The sequence below is a fragment of the Primulina huaijiensis genome, chromosome 11 (genome assembly GCF_012295235.1).
Source record: "Primulina huaijiensis isolate GDHJ02 chromosome 11, ASM1229523v2, whole genome shotgun sequence".
Classification (NCBI taxonomy): Eukaryota; Viridiplantae; Streptophyta; class Magnoliopsida; order Lamiales; family Gesneriaceae; genus Primulina; species Primulina huaijiensis.
Genome location: NC_133316.1, coordinates 20,436,008 through 20,456,927, shown reverse-complemented (window position 1 = coordinate 20,456,927; position 20,920 = coordinate 20,436,008). Strand labels below are relative to the sequence as shown.

The 20,920-nt window shown below is 33.9% G+C and overlaps 4 protein-coding genes and 1 non-coding gene across 7 annotated transcripts; 2 read left to right on the top strand and 3 right to left on the bottom strand.

The window, feature by feature from the left end:
• Positions 1-106: 106 nt before the first annotated feature.
• On the top strand, positions 107-2,513 carry LOC140988174 (large ribosomal subunit protein eL43). 3 transcript variants are annotated; one of them, XM_073457148.1, is made up of 6 exons: positions 122-192; positions 1,182-1,221; positions 1,570-1,685; positions 1,827-1,915; positions 2,006-2,088; positions 2,178-2,513. In XM_073457148.1, the coding sequence occupies exons 3-6, from the start codon at positions 1,658-1,660 to the stop codon at positions 2,239-2,241; spliced, it is 264 nt and encodes an 87-aa protein (XP_073313249.1). In that variant the 5' UTR covers positions 122-192; positions 1,182-1,221; positions 1,570-1,657; the 3' UTR covers positions 2,242-2,513. The 3 variants fall into 3 exon arrangements, with proteins under 3 accessions (XP_073313250.1, XP_073313248.1, XP_073313249.1); XM_073457149.1 differs by lacking the exon at positions 1,570-1,685 and having other exon boundaries at positions 107-192; positions 1,827-1,873; XM_073457147.1 differs by lacking the exon at positions 1,570-1,685 and having other exon boundaries at positions 107-192.
• A 1,371-nt stretch (positions 2,514-3,884) lies between these two features.
• Positions 3,885-6,809, bottom strand: LOC140988105 (uncharacterized). Its single transcript, XM_073457036.1, has 3 exons — positions 5,397-6,809; positions 4,631-4,892; positions 3,885-4,461 (listed from the first exon to the last, which is right to left on the bottom strand). The coding sequence occupies exons 1-3, from the start codon at positions 6,491-6,493 to the stop codon at positions 4,249-4,251; spliced, it is 1,572 nt and encodes a 523-aa protein (XP_073313137.1). The 5' UTR covers positions 6,494-6,809; the 3' UTR covers positions 3,885-4,248.
• A 2,497-nt stretch (positions 6,810-9,306) lies between these two features.
• On the bottom strand, positions 9,307-13,893 carry LOC140988129 (casein kinase II subunit beta-1-like). The gene is made up of 5 exons (XM_073457077.1): positions 13,495-13,893; positions 11,755-11,973; positions 10,599-10,708; positions 10,341-10,506; positions 9,307-9,726 (listed from the first exon to the last, which is right to left on the bottom strand). The coding sequence occupies exons 1-5, from the start codon at positions 13,745-13,747 to the stop codon at positions 9,596-9,598; spliced, it is 879 nt and encodes a 292-aa protein (XP_073313178.1). The 5' UTR covers positions 13,748-13,893; the 3' UTR covers positions 9,307-9,595.
• Positions 13,894-15,844: 1,951 nt separating this feature from the next.
• Positions 15,845-18,938, bottom strand: LOC140988290 (cytochrome c oxidase-assembly factor COX23, mitochondrial). The gene is made up of 3 exons (XM_073457321.1): positions 18,804-18,938; positions 16,216-16,292; positions 15,845-16,096 (listed from the first exon to the last, which is right to left on the bottom strand). Exons 1-3 carry the CDS (start codon positions 18,886-18,888, stop codon positions 16,049-16,051), a joined length of 210 nt encoding a protein of 69 aa, XP_073313422.1. The 5' UTR covers positions 18,889-18,938; the 3' UTR covers positions 15,845-16,048.
• Positions 18,939-20,378: 1,440 nt separating this feature from the next.
• TRNAW-CCA (transfer RNA tryptophan (anticodon CCA)) lies at positions 20,379-20,450 on the top strand. The gene has a single exon. It is a non-coding gene; the product is annotated as a tRNA-Trp (tRNA).
• The last annotated feature ends 470 nt before the right edge of the window (positions 20,451-20,920 follow it).

Genomic DNA, 20,920 nt, shown 5'->3' with positions numbered 1-20,920 from the left:
GCCCATAACGGGCTTGGGCTTCCTAAATAAAAGCAAATAATGGGCCAACTATTGGACTTCAGAATTTCTTACTATATTTCTGTCTCGATGATGCAATATACATTTTTTTTTTTTTAGGATAGATGCAATATACATTTTACCGCAACTAAGTCTAGCTAGGGTTTCTGCTCCGCCTGCAGCTCAGCTCCAATGGTACACCCCCTCTCTCTCACACACACGAACGCACAAGCTACATCGAAATGATTTTCTTGTTTTCGAATCTCTTTTACATTCAGAGTGTATTTTTTTCAACTGCAACGAGCAATTGAATCTGTCGAGATACGAGTGTTTAAATTTAAGGTGGGTGAATAATTATTAATTTTCGTTTTTATTGATGGCAAAAACTTCTTTTTACCTGAACCGATTTAACCGATTTAATTTTCGAATAACCGAACCGATCAAAATATTCGTAAAAACCGAAATAACCGAACCGATTTTCAAATCGGTTATTTCGGTTAACGATCGAAATAACCGATATTTTTTGAAATATGTGAATTCTAACGCATAAAAAAAAGAAAACAATGAAGAGCTTATAAATAACTAAAAACATTGAACAAAAAATATCAATAATAAATAAAAATATTGAAGATAAAATCATTGGATGAATGAACTTACTTCTAATGCATGAAAAGTTGAGTTTCTTTTTAATGTATTTTTAATACTCATATACAATTTAAATTAATATATATACTAATTCGGTTTAACTGAATTTTTCAAATTAAAACCGAACCGAATTAACCGATTTTTTAAAATTTCAAAACCGAACTTCCGAATTAACCGAACTGATTTTTTTAAATAATTCGGTTCGGTCGGTTAATTCGGTTTAACACCCCTAGTGAGGATTGGTCATTTGTCTTTTGGAATGTGGTATATGTCTCTTTAATCAATTTTCAATATTAATATCATTTGCTTTCGGAACTAATTTTATTACCCTATCATGTCATTCGTTTGCAAAGAAAGAAACACCCCACAAACATGATTTCAAAATTTACGATACTTTTTTGGTGTTCCAAACTAAAACCAAACACACTACCAGAAGGTACTATAAAAATTTTATCTTGGAAAGAAAAAGAAGCCCTACCAAACATGTCCCACATTCATCAGTTAACTGTGTATTCATTACCGTTCTTTGCTTTGTGCAGGCCAAGAGAACCAAGAAGGTTGGCATTGTTGGGAAATACGGTCAGTTGTATTTCTATGAATGTTTTATTTCTCAATCTATGATTTATCCTTTGATTGTTTTCTTGTGTGTATATATTGGTTGTCAGGTTCTTTGCCCTTAGCTTGTTATTAGAGAGATGGGGATGATGAGTTTAAATTCTGTCATGAATTTCTTACAACCATGAAAATAGTTTTTTGTGCTTTTTATTTAACAGGTTGACATGAAAGTTGAATTTTGTGTGGTCACTTCTTTTGCATAGCCGTTCCGTTTAATAACTGGAAGATTATACTCCTAATAAGCAAAATCGATTTTAGTTTCATCTAGGGGTAGTAATTGTTGGTCCACGCTCCTTGCTTGTTGCTTTGCAGGAAGGTGGTGATGGGTTAACCTCTGTTGTGGATACATTGTGACCTTAGTGTTGCAAAAAAGTGGTCTTTCGTAAACTTGTAGATCTGAATGATGAGTCTAATGGTAGTTCAGCCTTGTTAGTGCTCCAATGCTTCGTTATTTGCAATTTTTAGCCATTTATTGGGTGCTACTTATGTGGATTCTTAGTGGTAGAGTCAGAATTTCATTTATTCTGATACGCCTGCTGCATTTTGATGTTGAAGTCAAAACTTTGCAGGCACCCGTTATGGTGCTAGTTTGAGAAAGCAGATTAAGAAGATGGAAGTAAGTCAGCACAGCAAGTACTTTTGCGAATTCTGCGGGAAGGTACTTAGTGCGATAGTTCTGTTACATAACTCATTTTTAGCATGATCTTGGTCGATTATGAGCATATTTAGTGCGATAATTATGTTACAGTATGCAGTGAAAAGAAAGGCTGTTGGCATTTGGGGATGCAAGGACTGTGGCAAAGTGAAAGCAGGCGGTGCCTACACATTGAAGTAATAATCTTTCTTATCTCCGTGTTGTGTAGATCATTTGATATGTATGCTTCCTTTTCTTACTTCTATGTATATTTTCTGTCTTGCAGCACTGCTAGTGCTGTTACGGTTCGGAGTACCATCCGGAGGCTGAGGGAGCAGACTGAAAGTTAAATCAGTGAGATAGATTGTCTTGGCGTTGATTTCCTACTTCATATTTTCATCCCTAATTGAAGTGTTCTGACTCCATAGTTGTGAGATTTGTAGCATCTATATGTGCTCTTCCAGATTGTCTCCTCAATCCAAATAGTACCAAGTGTGAATCTTAATACGATGCCTACATGTTTGTCACATCCAAATCTCCACGAGTATTCACCAAACAACGTACAATCCTTATATCAGGAATTTTGTAAAAATAAAAATTAACATTAAACTTATTTCCATCATACGACTTGTACATAACATATAAATCTGAAAAATTAAACTAAACTCGTGTTTTACCTCTTGAACGTAAATTATTTTTGGATAACTACTCTTGGGTTTAAGCTTAAACTTTCCTCCATATCTTACCTCCATATCGTACGTCAAAATTGATTGACATAAACGATACAACGAAAGAGAAATAAAACACAAACACTTACGAATTTGGGAACGACATAAAAGATTTGCAATTGTGACCGCAATGATATGGGGATTATGTTTTTGTTTCTAAATCCTCTTTTCTTTAAATAAAAAAAAGGTAATAACAATGATGAGAATAGCGACATTATACTAAATGTCAAACTTTTAAAATAAAAAAAAAGTCATTACAAAATTACAAATAATTAAAACATCTTAAATAAAATAAGATGGAACAGACGATCCAAATTTTAAACAATCAAGAGTAATTTAGCGTCTTAAAATTCCGTAAGGGTTTAATGATTTTTTTGTAATGTTTGGAAGTAGCCGAAGTTTACGCGATATGTCTTCATTCAAAAAAATATGTAAAATTCCACAATTTTGTCGTCAAGTAGACAACTTGTTAGATAACTAATGGTTATATTTTAATAATTTTTTTTCCGCCAAGTTGATTGAATATTTTTATTGTATTGTGTCTGAAGTCTGATCAGGTCTATCATGGATTATGTTAAATTCAGTTTTTTTTAGACCGAACTTGTAGTCCAGTGGCCTTACTACTGGCAGATTAACTGGCCCCCTAGTTCGAGTCCCCCTATCGTGTGTAATAAAAAAAAATTGAGTTTTTTTTTTAAAAAAATTTATTGGAAAAATGTTGTCGTCAAGAGTTTTCTGATATAAAAATATTATTCCCAAATTTAAAGCAATTTTTCCTCAAAAGTAAATAATGAAGTTTTATCATGTTCTTATTATTAGAGGTGAATATCCTAAGCCGTGGAAAAATGGACATTGCACATTCGTCGAATTAGTAACAATTTGATAGTAACCTGACAACACTTATTTGTCGGATCCTGATTTCATTTTTGAGTTGGAAGATAAGATTGGAATTATTAATCATCAATAAATAATAAATATATAGATAAATGATTGGATTAGTGGAGCTCAAGGGTGCACGAGATTACCAATAGTACACTTATATTTTGTGATCGGAAAAATTATTAGTGTTTATCCGATTTTTTTTTCTGAATGAACAAGCAGAAAATGACATTTTTATCTACTTTGCAAAAACTGAATTCCTTATCCAAAAATAATAGTATTGAATATAGATTCCAGTCAAATGCAAATATGCAATATAGATTGCCTTTCTTCCAACTTCAAGCGAAAGGAAAAGAATTACTCTGAGTTCAGACACACACAAAACATAGAACAGAACGACTTGATTAATAATATAAATATATTTCTTGATTTTCTCAGTACGTACACATTACTGCATATACAAGACCGGGCCGGATGGAATAGGAGTTCCCCTGTATACCATCATAACCCAATCCCATACCCTTGCCTATTTAAACTTTACAAAAATTAAGAAAGAAAGAAAAAAGGATCTTAAAACCGCCTTGGGGGAGAAATCCCTCTCCTCTCTCGCCACGAGTTTCTCGAAAACTCAGCTTTCATCAAGAAACAACGTTATGTTTGATCAAGAAAAGTAGTAAACTTGAAGGGTGTCGCAAATACTGTTGAGTTGTATCCTGCAACGATCTTTTCGGCTAAAATTCATCACTGGTTCTAACGATTGGATTGGTCTTCAGTTACAAAGTTATAAGCGACAGGAACTGGTATTTCATCGCTATTGCTTCTATGATGCATTTGTTTTTGCACGGCTTTTACAGCTGCAACTCTGGCTGCATTGGCTGCCCGATTAGCTGCTGATACTGCTCGGCTAACTCTCTCGTCTACCTTGGCCACTTCATACGCTTTCTCCGCTGCTCGTCGAGCCTCCTGAAAGGTTAATGAAAACTTGGTAAACCTCCTACAAGATGGAAACGTACCCTAGAATTTCCATTTAACAATCCGTGATAAGATTAAGCCCCACACCACCTTATCTATCACACATTACTTAAGCTGACAAATAACAATGGAGAATGGCAGTGGAACGTGAAAATTTTACCTGAACAACGTTAAGCACTTTTGAGTGGTTAACAGCAACAGGAGAAACGAGAGAGATGGTGCTCTGAGTGCTAGGCACATCAAGAATTCCATTTTGCCAATGGCCTGATTGAGTTTCTCCATTCCTGAAAGTGTACAATCCGAGCCCCTGTCTTCTACCCTCATGCCAAGCACCTTCATAGCGGTGGCCATTTGCGAAGAAATAGACCCCGAACCCATGCATTTTATCAGCAAAGTATTCTCCAGAATATCTATCCCCGTTCCTGTACGGAGAAATGGTGGATCAGATATTTAATTAAAATATAGAAACGATAAACAACCATTATCTGCAACTCTTGCATTAACCAATGTTGAAGTATGTGGATGGGCTTATTCTTAGGTATAAAGAGTCACTGAGGATTCTACTAAAGGAATCATCAATCTTTTAAGCTTCATCTGGTATCAACAAACGTCAACCGAAAACTGCCCATCGACAACCTCAAAACGTAAAGGACAAAGAAACTATAGTAATTGAACACACAGTTAATTCAGATGGAAGAGAACACCAAAGACAACGATAAAAGATGCTGGACATTTGAATCATATCCATACAATAAATAATGTTCAGAAAAAATCTTTACTTGTCTAGATATGTCTTAAAACACATCAAAACTGAACAACATTTGAGCATGTTCAAACTTCAAGCTCGAACACCGAAATGCGCTAATCAAAACAAATAATAAGCCTGTAAGAGTGGTCAATTGTGAAAAAAACGATTATTATATTACCTAAAATGATAATGTCCAAGGCCATGTTTAACACCCCATTTAAATTCACCCACATACCGGCTCCCATCCTCACAAGTATGAATACCACACCCATGGCTCTGCCCATTACACCACTCCCCAGCATACACATCTCCTGTATAAAACCTATACACTCCATAACCATGTCTAAGTCCCTGCCGATACTGTCCTCTATACCGGCTCCCACGAGCCCACGTCTCCACCCCATAACCATCATACTTGCCATCTATCCAATCCCCTTCATATCTTCCACTCATGTAATAGTAATAAACCCCATTCCCATTACATTTGCCCTTGTGAAACTCACCCTCGTACACATCACCGTTGCTATACGCCTGCACATAACACCCCGATATTGACTTCTTATCTGCCTTCATCCGTGACCCAATTGACCAAAAAACTGGTAAATGCGACCGACTAATATGATCCTTCGAGCTAATCTTGATCGGTAACGATCGGGCAAGGAACAACCTTATAGTGGGAAGTCGTGGAATGGCCAAATTCAGAGAAAACAAAAGCGCCGCGGAGAAGGCAAAGGCGGAGAGGAAATCAAGAATGAACGAACTTGAAGGATGGGAGACCAGAAAATAAAAGAAGGGAAGGCTGAGGAGAAGGATTAATCGGAGGTGAAGGCGGAGGCGGATGCGACGGCGAAGTAGGCGGAGGTGATGGTGGAAATGAGTCAAGAATTTCTGAGACCTGGTGCATAAAAGATTGAATCTTGTAGGTGGGTTCTGCGCGGAAACCCCATATCTATGGAGGGCATTCGACAGAGTCGGAGTTTTGGTAAGGGAAGCGGCGAATTGCTGCTGAATATGGGGTCTCTTGAAAGGAGTGGTGGGCCTGAGGGAAAACGCATCATTCGACTCCTGCTGCTGTTGATTCTCGTCATCGATAAGAATCTGTAGGGTAGGATTATTGACGGAAGAAGGCTGGTGAGGACTTGATCGGATATTATGAAAAAAGTGGGGGTGTTTCTGGGAAAGATAAGAAGGGGTGAGGGGTGGGGTAGGGTTGAAATCGGAAGAGACGCCGCTGCTTTCTGTTCCGATCTGTACTTCAGATTTCTTCTGATGCATTAAATATACGAAGCCAAATCTTTTCCCCGGAAAAAACTTCAACAAAGAAAAACAATATTTTCCCCAATTCCTTGCGATCCTGATCCGTTTTTCTTTTCCCTTTATTATCCTCTGCGATTAGCTTATCTCTTCCCGTTTCTTGAAATGGAAAGTAATGGGGGGAAGAACGTAATTGCGGGTTCCTATGTACGGAGAGTAGCGCTAGAGTACGTGAGAGAGAAAACGAGGAGCGTAGAGTCCGAGAAAGGAATGGTGCATGGAGAAGGATGATTTTGAAACCAGAGGCGGCCGGCCGTGAAAGGAAATTGCCTCTGCCTTTTTAAATAAAAGGGGTATACATTTCTATAAATATTGCATTTTGGCCTCTTTTACTTTTCTATATTACAATATTGCCTCATTTCTCTCTTTATTATATATAATATATTCACATATCCGATCACGCTTAGCGTCGAGCGTCTATAGGTGATTGTTTAATTCGATCATCGAATCATAAGCTACCTTTCCAAAAGATCATAGTGTCAAACGTTTACAAGTGACTTCTTAAATCGATCACATATTGATAAACTATTATTCCAAAAATCATTTAATTACAACGAATAAAATCATTAATCGACATCAGTCAAAAACTATTTATTTTTCTTTAGAAAACTAAATAACAAAAAATAATTTGTTTTACTGACACCATATATTTGCATGTAATTATATTGGAAAATTCTATCACATTATACAAAAAAAAATCATCTAAAAATTATATAAAAGAGGAAAATATTTGTCCATCAAATGTAATATAATCCCAAATTACCCAAATCAATCATGTACCGTTGTAACAACTTGTCAGAGATGCGTTATGCAAGTAATTGATAAAAAAAGAATTAATATTTTTATATATTTCTTTGTCAACTATATGCCTATAGCTAGATTTATTACCAAATTTTCATAATCATTTGCCACATGTTTGAAATCGAACTAAAAGGGGTCGACCAAAATCATATCTTCATGTCAATTATTATGTTTTCAAATCTCAATTTAAAGAAAATTACTCGAGAATGTTTTTATAATTTGGTAACAATTTTATTTTATCATGACTCAATCTAATATTAAATTTGAGTCCAATTTTACTTCCTTTAAAAAAAATCTATAATAATCTTGATTTATAATTTTTAATATCCAAATAGCCGCAAAAATATCTATATATTTGCCCATAGAGGGGGAATAATAATTAGATTTGACAAAAGTTAATCCTTGAGCTGCAATCATGGTTGACCACACGCAATTGGTTTTAAATTTTTTTTAAAGAAATGGTACGTTAACCATGTCTTAATGACCATGTTCTAGAAATCGAGCTTTAGTTCCAACGATCTCACTTTGTTTCTCTTTTATAATGACTCAGAGTCCTCCAACTTTAAATAGGATTTTAAAAAAAAAATGGACCATGTTCTATACATCATATAATTATTATTCAAAAAATCAAGATTTTTAATTATCTATGATTCCTTGTTGGACCAATTCTCAAAATGAATGTCACTTTATATATATATACACACACACACACTTTTAATTTAGACCGTGTCATATTACGACAATTGCCAAAAGGCAAACAGAAGTCTGAAAAGAGGGAAAAAAGAGAGTTGATTTTTCTTTTTCTGAGGTTTTTAAAGTTTTGACAAATAATATAGCAATGGCTTACGTAAATTGTTTACTTTGTCAGATCAAATTAACAACATAGATTAGAAGTTGTTTTTTGAACATCAACTTAAATTCAGGATTAGATTTAGAAATATATTAAAAGACAATATAGCTTTATTATTTATTGAAAATATGTTTCAGAGAACACAAAATTTAAAGACAATTATTCATTTCCACTTAATTAATTTACTGAAATATTATCAAGATAAGGAAAAAAATGTAATTATATATATATATAGAGAGAGACATACACAATGGAATGGCTTTGTCCTTTAAAAAATATCAATGAAATATAATTTTTTTAAGTGATCAGTACAATAAACTAATCATAATATTTTAAAGTTTTGACTCTGAAAAGCATAAAGAAATATCATATTGCAGTGTATAATTACATATCTATGAAACATACCCAACCTTTCTAAAATGGCTGACATTTTTTAATTCACAGAAAATGACATCACCTTTTGGACCTATATACCTGGCCAGGTCCACCCCATCAAATTTTATTGGAAAGAGTGGTTTTAGATATACAAGTTTTTTTCCAGTATATTAAATTAAATAGATCTGAAAACATAATATCTTTTCAAATAAGTTATTAATAAACAAAAATTGCTAAAAACTTATAAGATCGTCTAGATAGTTAATTTTATAAGAAGGATATCAAATACAAAAATTTTTGTATTACAACTTAAATAATCTATTAATAGTTTTTAAACTAATTGTAGGGGTAATTTACTGTACGGTGAGCACGGCGACTGCATCATACTTAATAGATGCTTTTACTTTCAAAATTCTATTATATATTTATAGAAACGTAATAATAAATAAAATTTAATTTTTTAATAATTTTATTTCCTCAAAACACCAAGTGCTGATAACAAAGAAGCGACAAATTTAGCACGCCATTCCCAATTTTTCTTTAAAGTTAAATGGAAAGTATCTTAATCCCTCAAAAAGGAAGCAATTAAAATATTCCACAAACGTGACGAAAATGATTTGAGATCTTAAAATTCAAGGGATTGGTTTGATTTTTCTTCGTGTGGATAAAAAAAGATAAGTATATGACATCCACTAGTGAAATATACCCGTGTTTAAAATTTGATAAGCCCAAACCGTAAGGCAGACAGAAATTTAAGTATGCACTCACGTCCTACAATAAAATGTAGCTTACAAGGTTTCAGTTTGCGACCTGAAAACGAAAGTTAACAAGAAAGACTTACACGAGCCCTGTAATTTAATGATGAATTTACTCAACAGATAAACTTTTGCTTCAGCGTCAGTTAAGTAATGTGACACATTGAAACCTGCTGGTGCGTTTCAGCTGGCGAGCTTAAACTCCCTTGTGTGTCGTAGAGGCCAAATGAGTAATAAAATATGAATTAAGAGCTCGATAGCGGAGGAGTGAGAGCTTGTTCGTCAAGGCTTGTGGAGCTTGAAGCCAAAGACTCGGGGAACATAGCTCTGTGTCGGCTTCTGTGGCTTGAGATGTCCATAAGTCATCAAGAACAGATGTGGGAATGTTGTTCCGAAATACGATCCATCGATATCTTTGACAGTCAAGGAAATTGTATCTAAAACGATGTAAAAGGATGCTAACTGGTTTCAAACCATCAATAAAGAAGTTATTTGAAACACCATCAATCAAGAAACCATTATAAAAACAGTTCCCTCATCGAGTGCCTCCCCATGGGCTATTATAGAGATTTTGTACACACGGTCAATACAAGGGTATAAAACGGAATTAACATAAGAGTTGTAAATCTTCTTTGCACCAAAGCACAACATACAATACCCAAATTGTTTAAATTTTCTATCATGCTTGTGGGAGAATTGAACTGTCCATCCCATCAGATAATTGGAATAGACTCAGGAGGGTGTTTATTCAGCAAGTTGTGCATAATAATAGAGATATAGCTTGTATAGATCAAAATTCACAGAGGTATTAGATTGTGAATTTGACCATGACCGTGGCACTTAAAAATTCTCTTGTTATTGCATCATACACAAATCTGGCATCTACACGAATACCAAGAATCTGAGCGCATATGTCAGATAGAGAGTGAAGGGACAGAGTTGCAATGGATAGATGCACCCAATATTAGCATGCAAAGGAACAACACAATTAAAGAATCAAAGCAAGAGTACAATGTAAGGAGGATACTGCCTTGGTACTTGGATCGGGGGTAGTAAATATCTTCACATTTGGGACAGTATATCTTCACGGTACTTGAGCGGGGGATGTCTGATTGTCCAACTGGAAGGCAAGGTTGTCCAGAGCAGTAAACTCTAGGACATCTTCCAAAGTCGTAGCTTTTGTACTTCTCCAACTGTTTTAAGTTCAAACTCAAGTTATAGGAGATTAAACCAACACACAGAGAACGGTAGCTAACCTATAAATGAAAAAACTTATTCATGTTACCATTGCAGCCATTCCCTTGGTTGTCAAAATGTATCTGACATGAATCAGGCCATAGAGCATTTCTGCAGCTGATTCTACCAATTCATTCTGTTCCTCAGTAAACATATCACCTACATGAAGCCATCATGAAGATCATACTGACGAAAATACCTTTGTATTTTGTAAACATATGTAAATTATGATAAATTCAGAAGTAACTTTATAATATAAAAAATAATTAAAAATAATAACAGTTCTACAGTTAGAGCTCCAGAATTGAACAAATAATCGATTCTAAGGCTTCAAAGCTCAAGCTCAACTCAAAATGGTTCTAAAGCTGTTAAGAGTTAGACTCAAGAAACTAGAAAGTACTGGGAAAACTCGAAAAAGTGTCGAGTAACTGGTATATTAGGTCCATCCTGACAACCAAATAGAATCATGATCCTTCATATCATAACCTCGACTAACAGTTCAGTTTGGAAAAAAGCTCCTTTTCATTTTAAAGCAATTCATACAACTGAGTGCTTACACCATACCTAACAGAATCATGTTTCTTTCGACATAAAACAACTTAAAAAGACAGTCAATGGCTCAAGACCACAATTATTTAGCGTGCACTATGGCGCAATGGTGTCATGCAGCCTTTGGCGCAAGGCAAGGCGCGCGCCTCATCGAAGTGAGGCGCACCATGCATATTTTTTTAGAATGTGTATTTATGAAGTGCGTTTTACTACAATATTAATATTAACAGCAACAAAAGTTATATTTCACACGTTATTGAATGATAATATAAATCAAACGCTCATTAGCAATACCTGACATAAATAAAAAATAATTTCAACCATCTAAATCACTAGAGTTCTCTTTGCATAACAATGTTACCGATTTGCGGTTGACTAAGGACGAGGCACCAAAATTATATTTTTTTAGGTCTTCGGTGCAAATACAAAGGCATATGTAAATTAATTTCAATTGTAGGTGTGGGAAACTAAATGCAGATTTGGGGGATTAATTTCATCCAGTAAATTTAGGGAAAGGAAGGTTAATCGCAAGGTTTTAGGGTTTACGACATGCTGGTAAATCACAATTTATGGTGATCGTGTGCACTGGACTTAAGCTATTTATAACCATGATGAAAACAACAATTTAAAATAGGCAATGACGCCAATATGCTTACCATGAGAAGATTCAACATCCAGAATTAGGTCAAGCGCATAATCATAATAGGGAACCTGACTGCTCAACCCACATAGATTAAAATCATCTTGAATATATTCATCATCAACCTCACAGAAGAACTCATTTCCTCGCAAGTTGCAAAACCATGAAATCCAAGATGTATCATCCCCATCAGAGCCACTGACGTCAGACTCTTCACTGTCTGTCTCAGACTCCTCTGAAAACAATAGAATACAAAATCACATTCTTTTCATTTTTAATCACTATACAGCTGCATACACAGCACCCAAACAAAAACATAAACATATCTGTCCACAAGTGTACAAAACCAAATTCTTATATGCAAGAATAGAAAAAGAATCCACTGCAGATCACGTCGAATGTCATTCACTCTGGACTCAAGTGCAAGGTGCGTGGCGAGGTGCACAAAAAAAGGAAAGAAGAAAAAAAGAAATCTAGTGTTAATTGCAAGGAAATAAAAGATTCTAAACGGCGTTCTCTTTTGTCTGTCTGACTCGTTGTAATCATTCTATTTTCTCGATAGTCTTACTCTTTAAATAACGGCTATTACAAAATAAAGTAAAAAGGTGTCTTGTTAAGGAATCACCATCTTACCAACTTTGACCGAGCAATCACCTACCATATGGTAGAGTTTGATTTAGATACCATTTAAGGATTGAATAGATCTTATTGGTTCATATATTAATGAGAGAAATACTACTCCAATCAAGGCAAGGGGAAAAAAGTGAACTTGACCAGTCCACATTTTAAGCGGCCACATTCATTATCATTTCGACCCACTAATGCATTAATGTACAAGTCCTACAATGAACACAGCTATCTTGTACAAGCCTCAAACGATCCTTAACATATATGAGGCACCGCTACATGATGCTTTGACCACAACATAATCCTTACCTCAAGATTACAAAAAAAAATATCTTCAGTTTTAAGATCATAAAAATGAGAGCTCACATTAAACAGATTGCGAAGGCATCTCATGCAGTTATACCCTATACTACATCAAATCATCACATAACCAACTAATAGATCTTACAATCACAAGTTTCCTTAAATCTGTATTTTAGGCCCAAATGACAATTTCAAATTTTAAAGGTACTCTTTTTACTTAAATGATGATCCAAAATAAAATTACTCTCACTCATTCACCAAATTTCTAGGTCAGTCCTTGTCCAACCCACAGAACATAAAAGAACTCCGACATTCGACATATCAGGTTTCATATTCTTAAAAAAAATTGATTTGATTTTTTAGACATGTTAGTTTATGCTCTTTACTTCCATAAAGACTGCCCTTCGCTTTGCGCTTAAAACTCAGGGACGCTTGTGCACTTTTAATTACCATAAATGCACTGGAATAATCATGTTTAAATCAAAACATAAATAACTTCACAAAAGCCCAGTTTTATTTAGGAAATCAATTTGCAAACAATGATATCCGCGGATTCGCAATCTTACTGACAACTTTAATTTTCCATCATCTGATCCAGATCTACCGATTTCACAAGATAACAGTTACTAATGCAGAATAAATATGTCGCTCATCACTTGAATTTCACATACTTTAGAAAGGCGAGAAAATCATGAAAAACAGTAACCACAGATGCACTAAATTGAAAAAAATTTTTTTTAAAAAAAAACTTGTTCCATCAATCACCCACCTACGGAAAACAGTTCGAAAAAGAAAATAATCAACCTCAACAAAATAACCAAATTACCATCGGAGCATTTGTTCTTGCTAGTATTGATGGTAGATGAAGATCTATTGTCCCGGTGGTCGATACCCTTTCCGGCAGCCGCGGTGACGGCGGAGGTAGACGTGGTGGTAACGGCAGCACCCTTGTTTCTAGATGTAGAAGGAGACGACCTCTCCAGATGTTTGTCCAACGCATCGTTGATTCGCTTCCGATCCAGCAAATCTCCCCCGCCCTTGGACGAGCCACCTCCCCCGCGATCTCTGTACATATTCATCTATATCCGAAGAAAAATAACCAAACCCTCTACCAACCCAACTGCATAGATTCGTGCAGTGCGTTTGCCGCGCTAGGGTTTTCTTTCTCCTTACACAAAGGCGAGAGAAGAGAGAGAGAATGGCTCAGCTGGAGCCTGGAGTGGAGTTCGTTGTTTTTCAGAACGATTGGTCTCCAAATTTATTTATTTGATTTATAATTATATTATATTAATATAATATATTTATTAAAATAATTTGTGTTTAATTTCGACTCAAAAACAACTCAAATTCGATAAACTCGAACATGAATTAAATATTTTCACAAATCAACTCGATTCATATACATATTTTTCTTATTCTGATTCTTTTCTTGGTTTTCCTCAAAATTTATATTGTAAATTGTTTTTCCCCCAATAAAATAAAAATAAAAATAAAATTTGGGCCTAATTTGCACTTTGGCCCGTGTAACATCTTCATTCTTGATTAATCCATCCATTTTTTATGCATTTTTTCGATACAATGGCGATCACCGTTTGGATTTCATAGATAAAAATTCGTGTGAACGTCATACAAGAAATCTTCTCTTGTTTTAAATATCCAATTAAGTTTCCGATCAGGATCTATGATATTATCTTAAAATCATTTCAACTATTTATAGCTATATTTAATTCTAATTTATTTTGATTTAGAATAATGTGATATCGAGAAGGTAGAAAAAGTAATTATATATGAGTGAAGTTGTTTCTTTAGGCTTTTTAAGAAGTACGAAATAAGTTAATGATACAAAAATGTTATCTCATAGATGAAGCATAATCTCTATAAAGAAGATTTCGAGATAGTTTTATGAATGGTAATCACGATTAAAATTATATAAACGAGTTTTCCTTGTTAATATCCACGTCAATTCAAGCTTTTATTATTGTCAAGATACTTGATACTATTAACACAAGCTAGCGAACATATTTAAGAAAAGATTCAATAAAAAAAAACCAGTGAAACTGATTATTCTATGAAACGAAAAATCACGAACTCAGTATAACTTTTGAATCTGTCTGATTTGTTTTTCTTCCTCGTACTTCCCAATTATTTGACACACAAACTCAAAAATTTTAGTTAAAACGACGATTTTCTAGTGGCTTTTATCTAATTTTGAATTTTGAAGGGCTCGAATGCAATTATGCCTTGTGTGCATTCAATTGTGTTTGTCTAGCCGGTCTAGGGAAGGAAACTTATAACATGAGCTTTCTTTTTGCCCCTTACATTGCTTTGTTTTGTGCATAGATAGACACACACAGAGCACAATTACATGTTGTCACGCTATATCTTCCCATTTATTGTCTGCTTGCTGGTATCTTGAGATATTTTTTGTCTTATAATATTATATATAGATATCTATATTGTTTATTAAATTTGAACATTTAAATGTTGGGAAATTTTTTAAATAATACCCAAAACACTTTTGTAACATTTCAACTATATGTATCACATTTTTCTTTACATTTTATTTTTTCTCGTACTATTTGGATTTTTTAATAACTTTCATTTTGAAATATAAAAAACTACTTCATCGTCTAATTTTTCTACAAAACAATACACATAGTGTGTTTCACGATCGGTAATATGTAATAAAGCTCAACACTATTTAATAAGTGATTGGTTCAATGTTATGTCATTTTACAATATTTGTACATATCAATCAGATAGGTTATGGATTTGATCATAATATATTATGTTACATATGGAATGTATATACATCAAATGTAGTAAAATGGAAACATATATTTTGAGTTTTTTTCGCTTATAGAATACTAAAAATGTTTTAAAAATACTTATCTAAACGGATGCTATTAGTTTAGGGTGTTGAATAAATTCTCTCAACTGCATGGAATTCAATCATTGTACCCATATCATTCAATATAATATATCAAACAAACGACCCAAAAATATTATTCATAATACCATGCAAGATTTGAAATTCTGAGCAACTGCAAAGGATAATTTGTCAACCTAAACTAGTTTACAAATAAGCGATGAATTTAAAATTTTCTAAGAAAATATAGCTAGGAATCCTATAGCCAAGTTAATCTGCAAAGAATAATTTGAACAATGCTGTATGCTGGTCATGCAAATTGAAGGATTTTATTGTATTTTAAATATCATGACATAGAAATTTCGTCGTACATTTCGAAATTATGGAGGGAGTAATGAGCTGTAAGACAAAAATTGGATATTGTGATCGTGTCTTAAGAAAAATGCATGTAACTATCTATTAACCAACTTAAGAAAAATGCATGTAACTATCTATTAACCAACCCAGACTTTCATGAGAATAAAGACCGATTTTTATTGCGTTCCAGACGCGCTTCCCTCTGCAAAGAGAAAGCACAAAGCATATTTGGTGAAATAAAAACAAAACCAATTTTGAAACGAAATTATCAAGAAAGAAGAGTAAGGTAAAAATGTTGGCAACTATGGTTGAGCTATGTACCTCCTTTTTCTTGCATTCCTTGTAAATGTCAAAATGGTCTTGACATTTACTCTTGTCAGTGTGATACATTTCTAAGCCTGCAATAGAGATGAAAGAGAGATATAATTTTGAAATTGAAGGAGACTTTCCAAGTAAGTCTGTGTATAAAATGCAGGATCTGTGATGGAGGAATCATGGAAATAATTGGTCCATCTGCATAGTCTAGTCCAGGGAAAAAATCTAGAATGTTGAAAAAAAACTCACTAGTCGGGTAAGGTTTTATGATTAGAAGAGGCAGTGGTTAGTCATACTCAAACATTGTATGTAAACCATGCTTTTCTTTATCTTGCATATATAACGAATAGAACAAATCATCTTTTTCTATATGAAACTTTATATTTCTTTGGGTTTACTAGAAAGTTATCATGAAGAACGATGGAAATATTATATTTCATGAAGTTGATCAAGTAATCCGCCTTCGATATATCTAGACATTTGGAAACAATATTTTCATTCTATAGGATGCCATACATGCCAATGATCTTGGATTAAAGGAGTGTGATGTTTGCAAATTTGTCCATCTTCTCTCCTTGAAAGCAAGGGTTCCAAGGGTTGAGTTTTGAAAACCATATCGAACCACTAATTATACTAAATTCTCCACCATCTGATAAGTGGTCTACCAGAACCAATTACTTGTTTGCACCAACACTCAAACACCATCAATAGTTTAGAAAAAAGAGGGAGATATAATGGACACAGATTGTGTAGACTCCTCAATTTGGCTTCAAAAATCAGTGCTCATCGAAGAACACAGTTGATCACAAATATTACTAGTTTGGAGCATGGTTCGCAATCACGGTCGCGGAGACCGTCGCGGAGGTCACTGTTCCAGTTCTCATGACATTTCGCGGAACGGTCACGGCGTGGATATTTTTTAAAAATTAATATAAATTGAAAATTTTGGAAAAATATTTAAAAATATGCAAATCAAAATAAATATTATTTAAATAGATTATTTGATTAAAACAATATAGTAAATATATTTTTTAAATTTTATTCACGTCTTATTGAATCACAAAGCATATCTTTGTTATATATCGAAATTTTCACAACCCTCTCAAAATTGAAATATACTATTAAAAAAGTTTGGGTTATAATCAATTAAACTTTTGAAAATATTTCAATTGGAGGTACATATGTTAACCCAAATTGGAATCAAATTTTTTCAAAACTTACTTTAAAGTTACATATTATTTAACATCATCTAAAATACATCAACTAAAATCAATATTTTACAATCAATTTAATTATTTTATTATTAATTTAGAGTTACATATTATTTAACATTAACTAAAATCAATATTTTACCATCAATTTAATTATTTTATTATTTATCAAATTTCAACAACTTTGAAATTATAAATACAAAAGATAAAGAAATATAATGTATTACTTCAAAAGAAAACACAATATATTCATACCTTATAATTCTAAGCGTGGCAAAATTTCAGCTACAAAATTGAGTATAAATATGTGTGTGATATGCAAATCAAGAAAATGATAAATTTAAGCATTAAATGGTGCTTTCAAATCAAATTATAAACTACTTTATAGCAATGCAATGTACATTATTTGAAAAGATATATCGCAGATGTAGGTTCACTTGGAGACATTATTTGAAAAAATATGTTGCATCTAGATCGACACTCGACCCATGTGAAGAGCTCGACCGACCCAAAAAAAGAGTTCGACCCACCTTGACCCAATTTTTTAAGACCGCAACGCTTTCCTCGATTTAAAAAAGTCAATTTTAAATGGATCATATATTTTTTAATGACCGCTTCCGTATTTCATTTTTTCTCTTTAACGTTCCGTTCCGTGCCGTTCCGCCGATAACACGACGTTTTCTATCTACGTAACGACGACACAAAACAATCACCGATTTGCCATGGAACTTTGGAACGTCAGTGCCCGTTCTCGTTCCGGAACAGGCGTTCCGGCCGCGCCGCGACCGTTCTGGCGAACCATAGTTTGGAGGGCTCGTTGCAAGAACACCGGTGCTCCACCGCTCATGGATTTGTACTACCAAGTACCAATTATTTAATCATTATGAGACACGGCGGTTTTTTAAAAAAACACTCGGAAGAAAATTTAATAATTACAATTTTTTTTTCAAATCTTAAATAGAGTATATCCATAATCCATTCAACTATCAACAGAGAATCAGTATGTACAGCTTGACATGATATTATGGGCAGTGAATCTACAAATTCACAGTCTGTGCCAACTAAACATAATCAAAACACAAATTTGAACGAACCAAAAATAATCCCATCATCGTTTTCACTCCGATATCCACCCCTTCCAAACACTAGCCTAACAAACACATAAATTTTGTGCCCTTGAAAAAATCCTTGATCCCAGAACTCCTTCCAATCAAATTCCATACTAACTAACCACTCAAATTCGAGAAAATACACAAATCATGGATTTTTAAGAGCAAAGAATCACAATTTCTACATAAAAACGACAAATTCGTCGAATAGAAAAGACCCAAAAATCAAAGTGAGCATCCAAAAGAAAGGAGACAACAGAAGCAAAGGGCTTACATTTAAGAGATGCAGTGTAAGCGGGATAGCATTCGGAATCGGAAATTCGAGCAGCACTCGGAAATGCGGCTTTCGATGTCGCCATCAGGACTCTCTGTTTCTTCCAAAAGATCTAGCTATTCAATTTGAGTAAGAATATAAATACAGGTCCAACTGAATTGGGCTCTATCTTGGCCCACCTAATTATTCGGCGCCCGATAATATTTTTGAAAATTAATATTGGACTCGTTTGAAAGGTTATCTTAATAAAGTAATAATAAAATATGCACACACGTTATATGTGTTATTATTATTTTTAATTTGATGAAATAAAACTAAATGATTAAAAAAAATCAATTTAGAATAGTTGTTCGATTTAAAATAGAAGTTTTGTTTAGATTTTTTTTCTATGTAAAATATAGAGTAACTTGAAGATGTTTTTAATAGAGTAATTATGGAATTAAATATTTTGGTGTCCTCTAAGATAGTTACTCTAAGAGTCTCACACTCAATAGAGTGTTGTAAGAGTAAGCGTGTTGTTCACTACGGCACTCTATTTTGATAACTAATTCACGGAGATGAAGCTAAAAAAAGTAATACCTATCTCCTCGTTGTTGAATTTATAATTGACTCGAAATCGAGAAGCTACAAATAATCAAATCTAGTATTTATAGGAAAAAATTTATAATGTTCGGTAATTATTTCTTTGTAGAACTCTAGAGAATTAAATGCATATCTACGTGGATTATATCCCGAATATATTGTTTCCTTAATTATGATATTTAACCGTTATGACACGTATTCAAGGAGCTCCACTCGGAGATACCTAGCTAATAAGTTATCCGTGTGATGAAATCCGTGAGCTAAGCTCGTGAGATTGGCCATTTATAGAGCATCAAGTTTGCCACCGGATGACCTTCGAAATCAGGTCGGGAGGTACCGTTACAATATACGTTGAAGAGCTAACTAATAACCCTCGCGGGAAATGGTTGGCAGACCTCACGATAGATCAGGTGGCCTTCTGAGTTACTCGAGAGGTGGGCTTAGGTCTGGCTTGTGGGCTCTTTGGGTCGTGCTATATTATTATTGACTAAACGTAAAGATATCTCCTTCTTGACGATTTGGGGTTAAAAACTAGAAATATAAGAGTTAAAAAATTAAGAATCTCATTCAGAAACATTGATAATAAAAATTACGACTTATTGAATATACCAAAATAGCAAGAAACGTTAACGTGTGCAAAATATGTTGGACACACATGTGCAAAAACATTTGGTTTTAATGTTATGATAGTGGAAGTGGGTTCACTCTGGGTTAACTAAGAAGGTAACCGAGGTTAGGGGTGGGCAATCGGATCGGGTTACTCAACCCAAATTCGAACCCGATCGAGTGAGTTTTTGGATCAATCAGGTACCGGACGAATTTTGTGTCCGATAAAATACAATAATTTATCCGAAATGTTTATATGCATAATAAGCGGTGATAAATGAAGAAATGGTTTTAGCAAAAAAAAAATTGAATGTTAAAACAAACGAATAGATTGCTGTTAGGTTTGTCAACGATTTAAATAATTTAGTGATTTTCTTGAAACAAATAGGATCCGTGGCGCAATGGTAGCGCGTCTGACTCCAGATCAGAAGGTTGCGTGTTCGATTCACGTCGGGTTCAATCCCCTGCGATGAGATCCTAGTTAATTTTTCTTAACACTTCAACTTATGTTTTTCATTCTGCTTATTAAACATTGACTGCAATGCACAATTGTTCTCAATTTACTAAAATTCAAGTTAAAATTTTGGTGATGCAATATGGCCCTTTATTTAACTAACTTCATTTCAATTAAATTACTACAATTTGGTGAAATAAGTTTTATTTCATTTACATTATTTTCTTTCTTAAGATAAGAAAACTTTTCAGGTTGTCTTTTCCTTGGTTGTCAATTTTGATGGAAAATTAGTAAAATATCATTCGGGAAAATCCAGTTAATTAGCCCATGGCTGCCTAAATCTGTAGTGGCACCATTCTTCAGTCACGTAATCATAATGATTAATCCAAGTCCATGTTTTCAGACATATGTCTCAATGGCATAAATCGGAAAGTTAAAAAATTTAAAGCAAAAACATTCTTCCCCTCCTGCAATT

Coding starts and splice junctions, on each gene's coding strand:
- LOC140988174 (XM_073457147.1), top strand. Junction 1,916..2,005: donor TTTGCGAATTCTGCGGGAAG/GTACTTAGTGCG, acceptor ATTATGTTACAG/TATGCAGTGAAAAGAAAGGC. Junction 2,089..2,177: donor GGCGGTGCCTACACATTGAA/GTAATAATCTTT, acceptor TCTGTCTTGCAG/CACTGCTAGTGCTGTTACGG.
- LOC140988105 (XM_073457036.1), bottom strand. CDS start 6,493: ATGCATCAGAAGAAATCTGAAGTACAGATCGGAACAGAAAGCAGCGGC. Junction 4,893..5,396: donor CTTGGACATTATCATTTTAG/GTAATATAATAA, acceptor TTCTCCGTACAG/GAACGGGGATAGATATTCTG. Junction 4,462..4,630: donor AAGTGCTTAACGTTGTTCAG/GTAAAATTTTCA, acceptor TTAACCTTTCAG/GAGGCTCGACGAGCAGCGGA.
- LOC140988129 (XM_073457077.1), bottom strand. CDS start 13,747: ATGAATATGTACAGAGATCGCGGGGGAGGTGGCTCGTCCAAGGGCGGG. Junction 10,507..10,598: donor CCAAGGGAATGGCTGCAATG/GTAACATGAATA, acceptor AACTTAAAACAG/TTGGAGAAGTACAAAAGCTA. Junction 9,727..10,340: donor CCGATCCAAGTACCAAGGCA/GTATCCTCCTTA, acceptor TGACTGTCAAAG/ATATCGATGGATCGTATTTC.
- LOC140988290 (XM_073457321.1), bottom strand. CDS start 18,888: ATGGCGACATCGAAAGCCGCATTTCCGAGTGCTGCTCGAATTTCCGAT. Junction 16,293..18,803: donor TTACACTGCATCTCTTAAAT/GTAAGCCCTTTG, acceptor TCTCTATTGCAG/GCTTAGAAATGTATCACACT. Junction 16,097..16,215: donor AGGAATGCAAGAAAAAGGAG/GTACATAGCTCA, acceptor TTCTCTTTGCAG/AGGGAAGCGCGTCTGGAACG.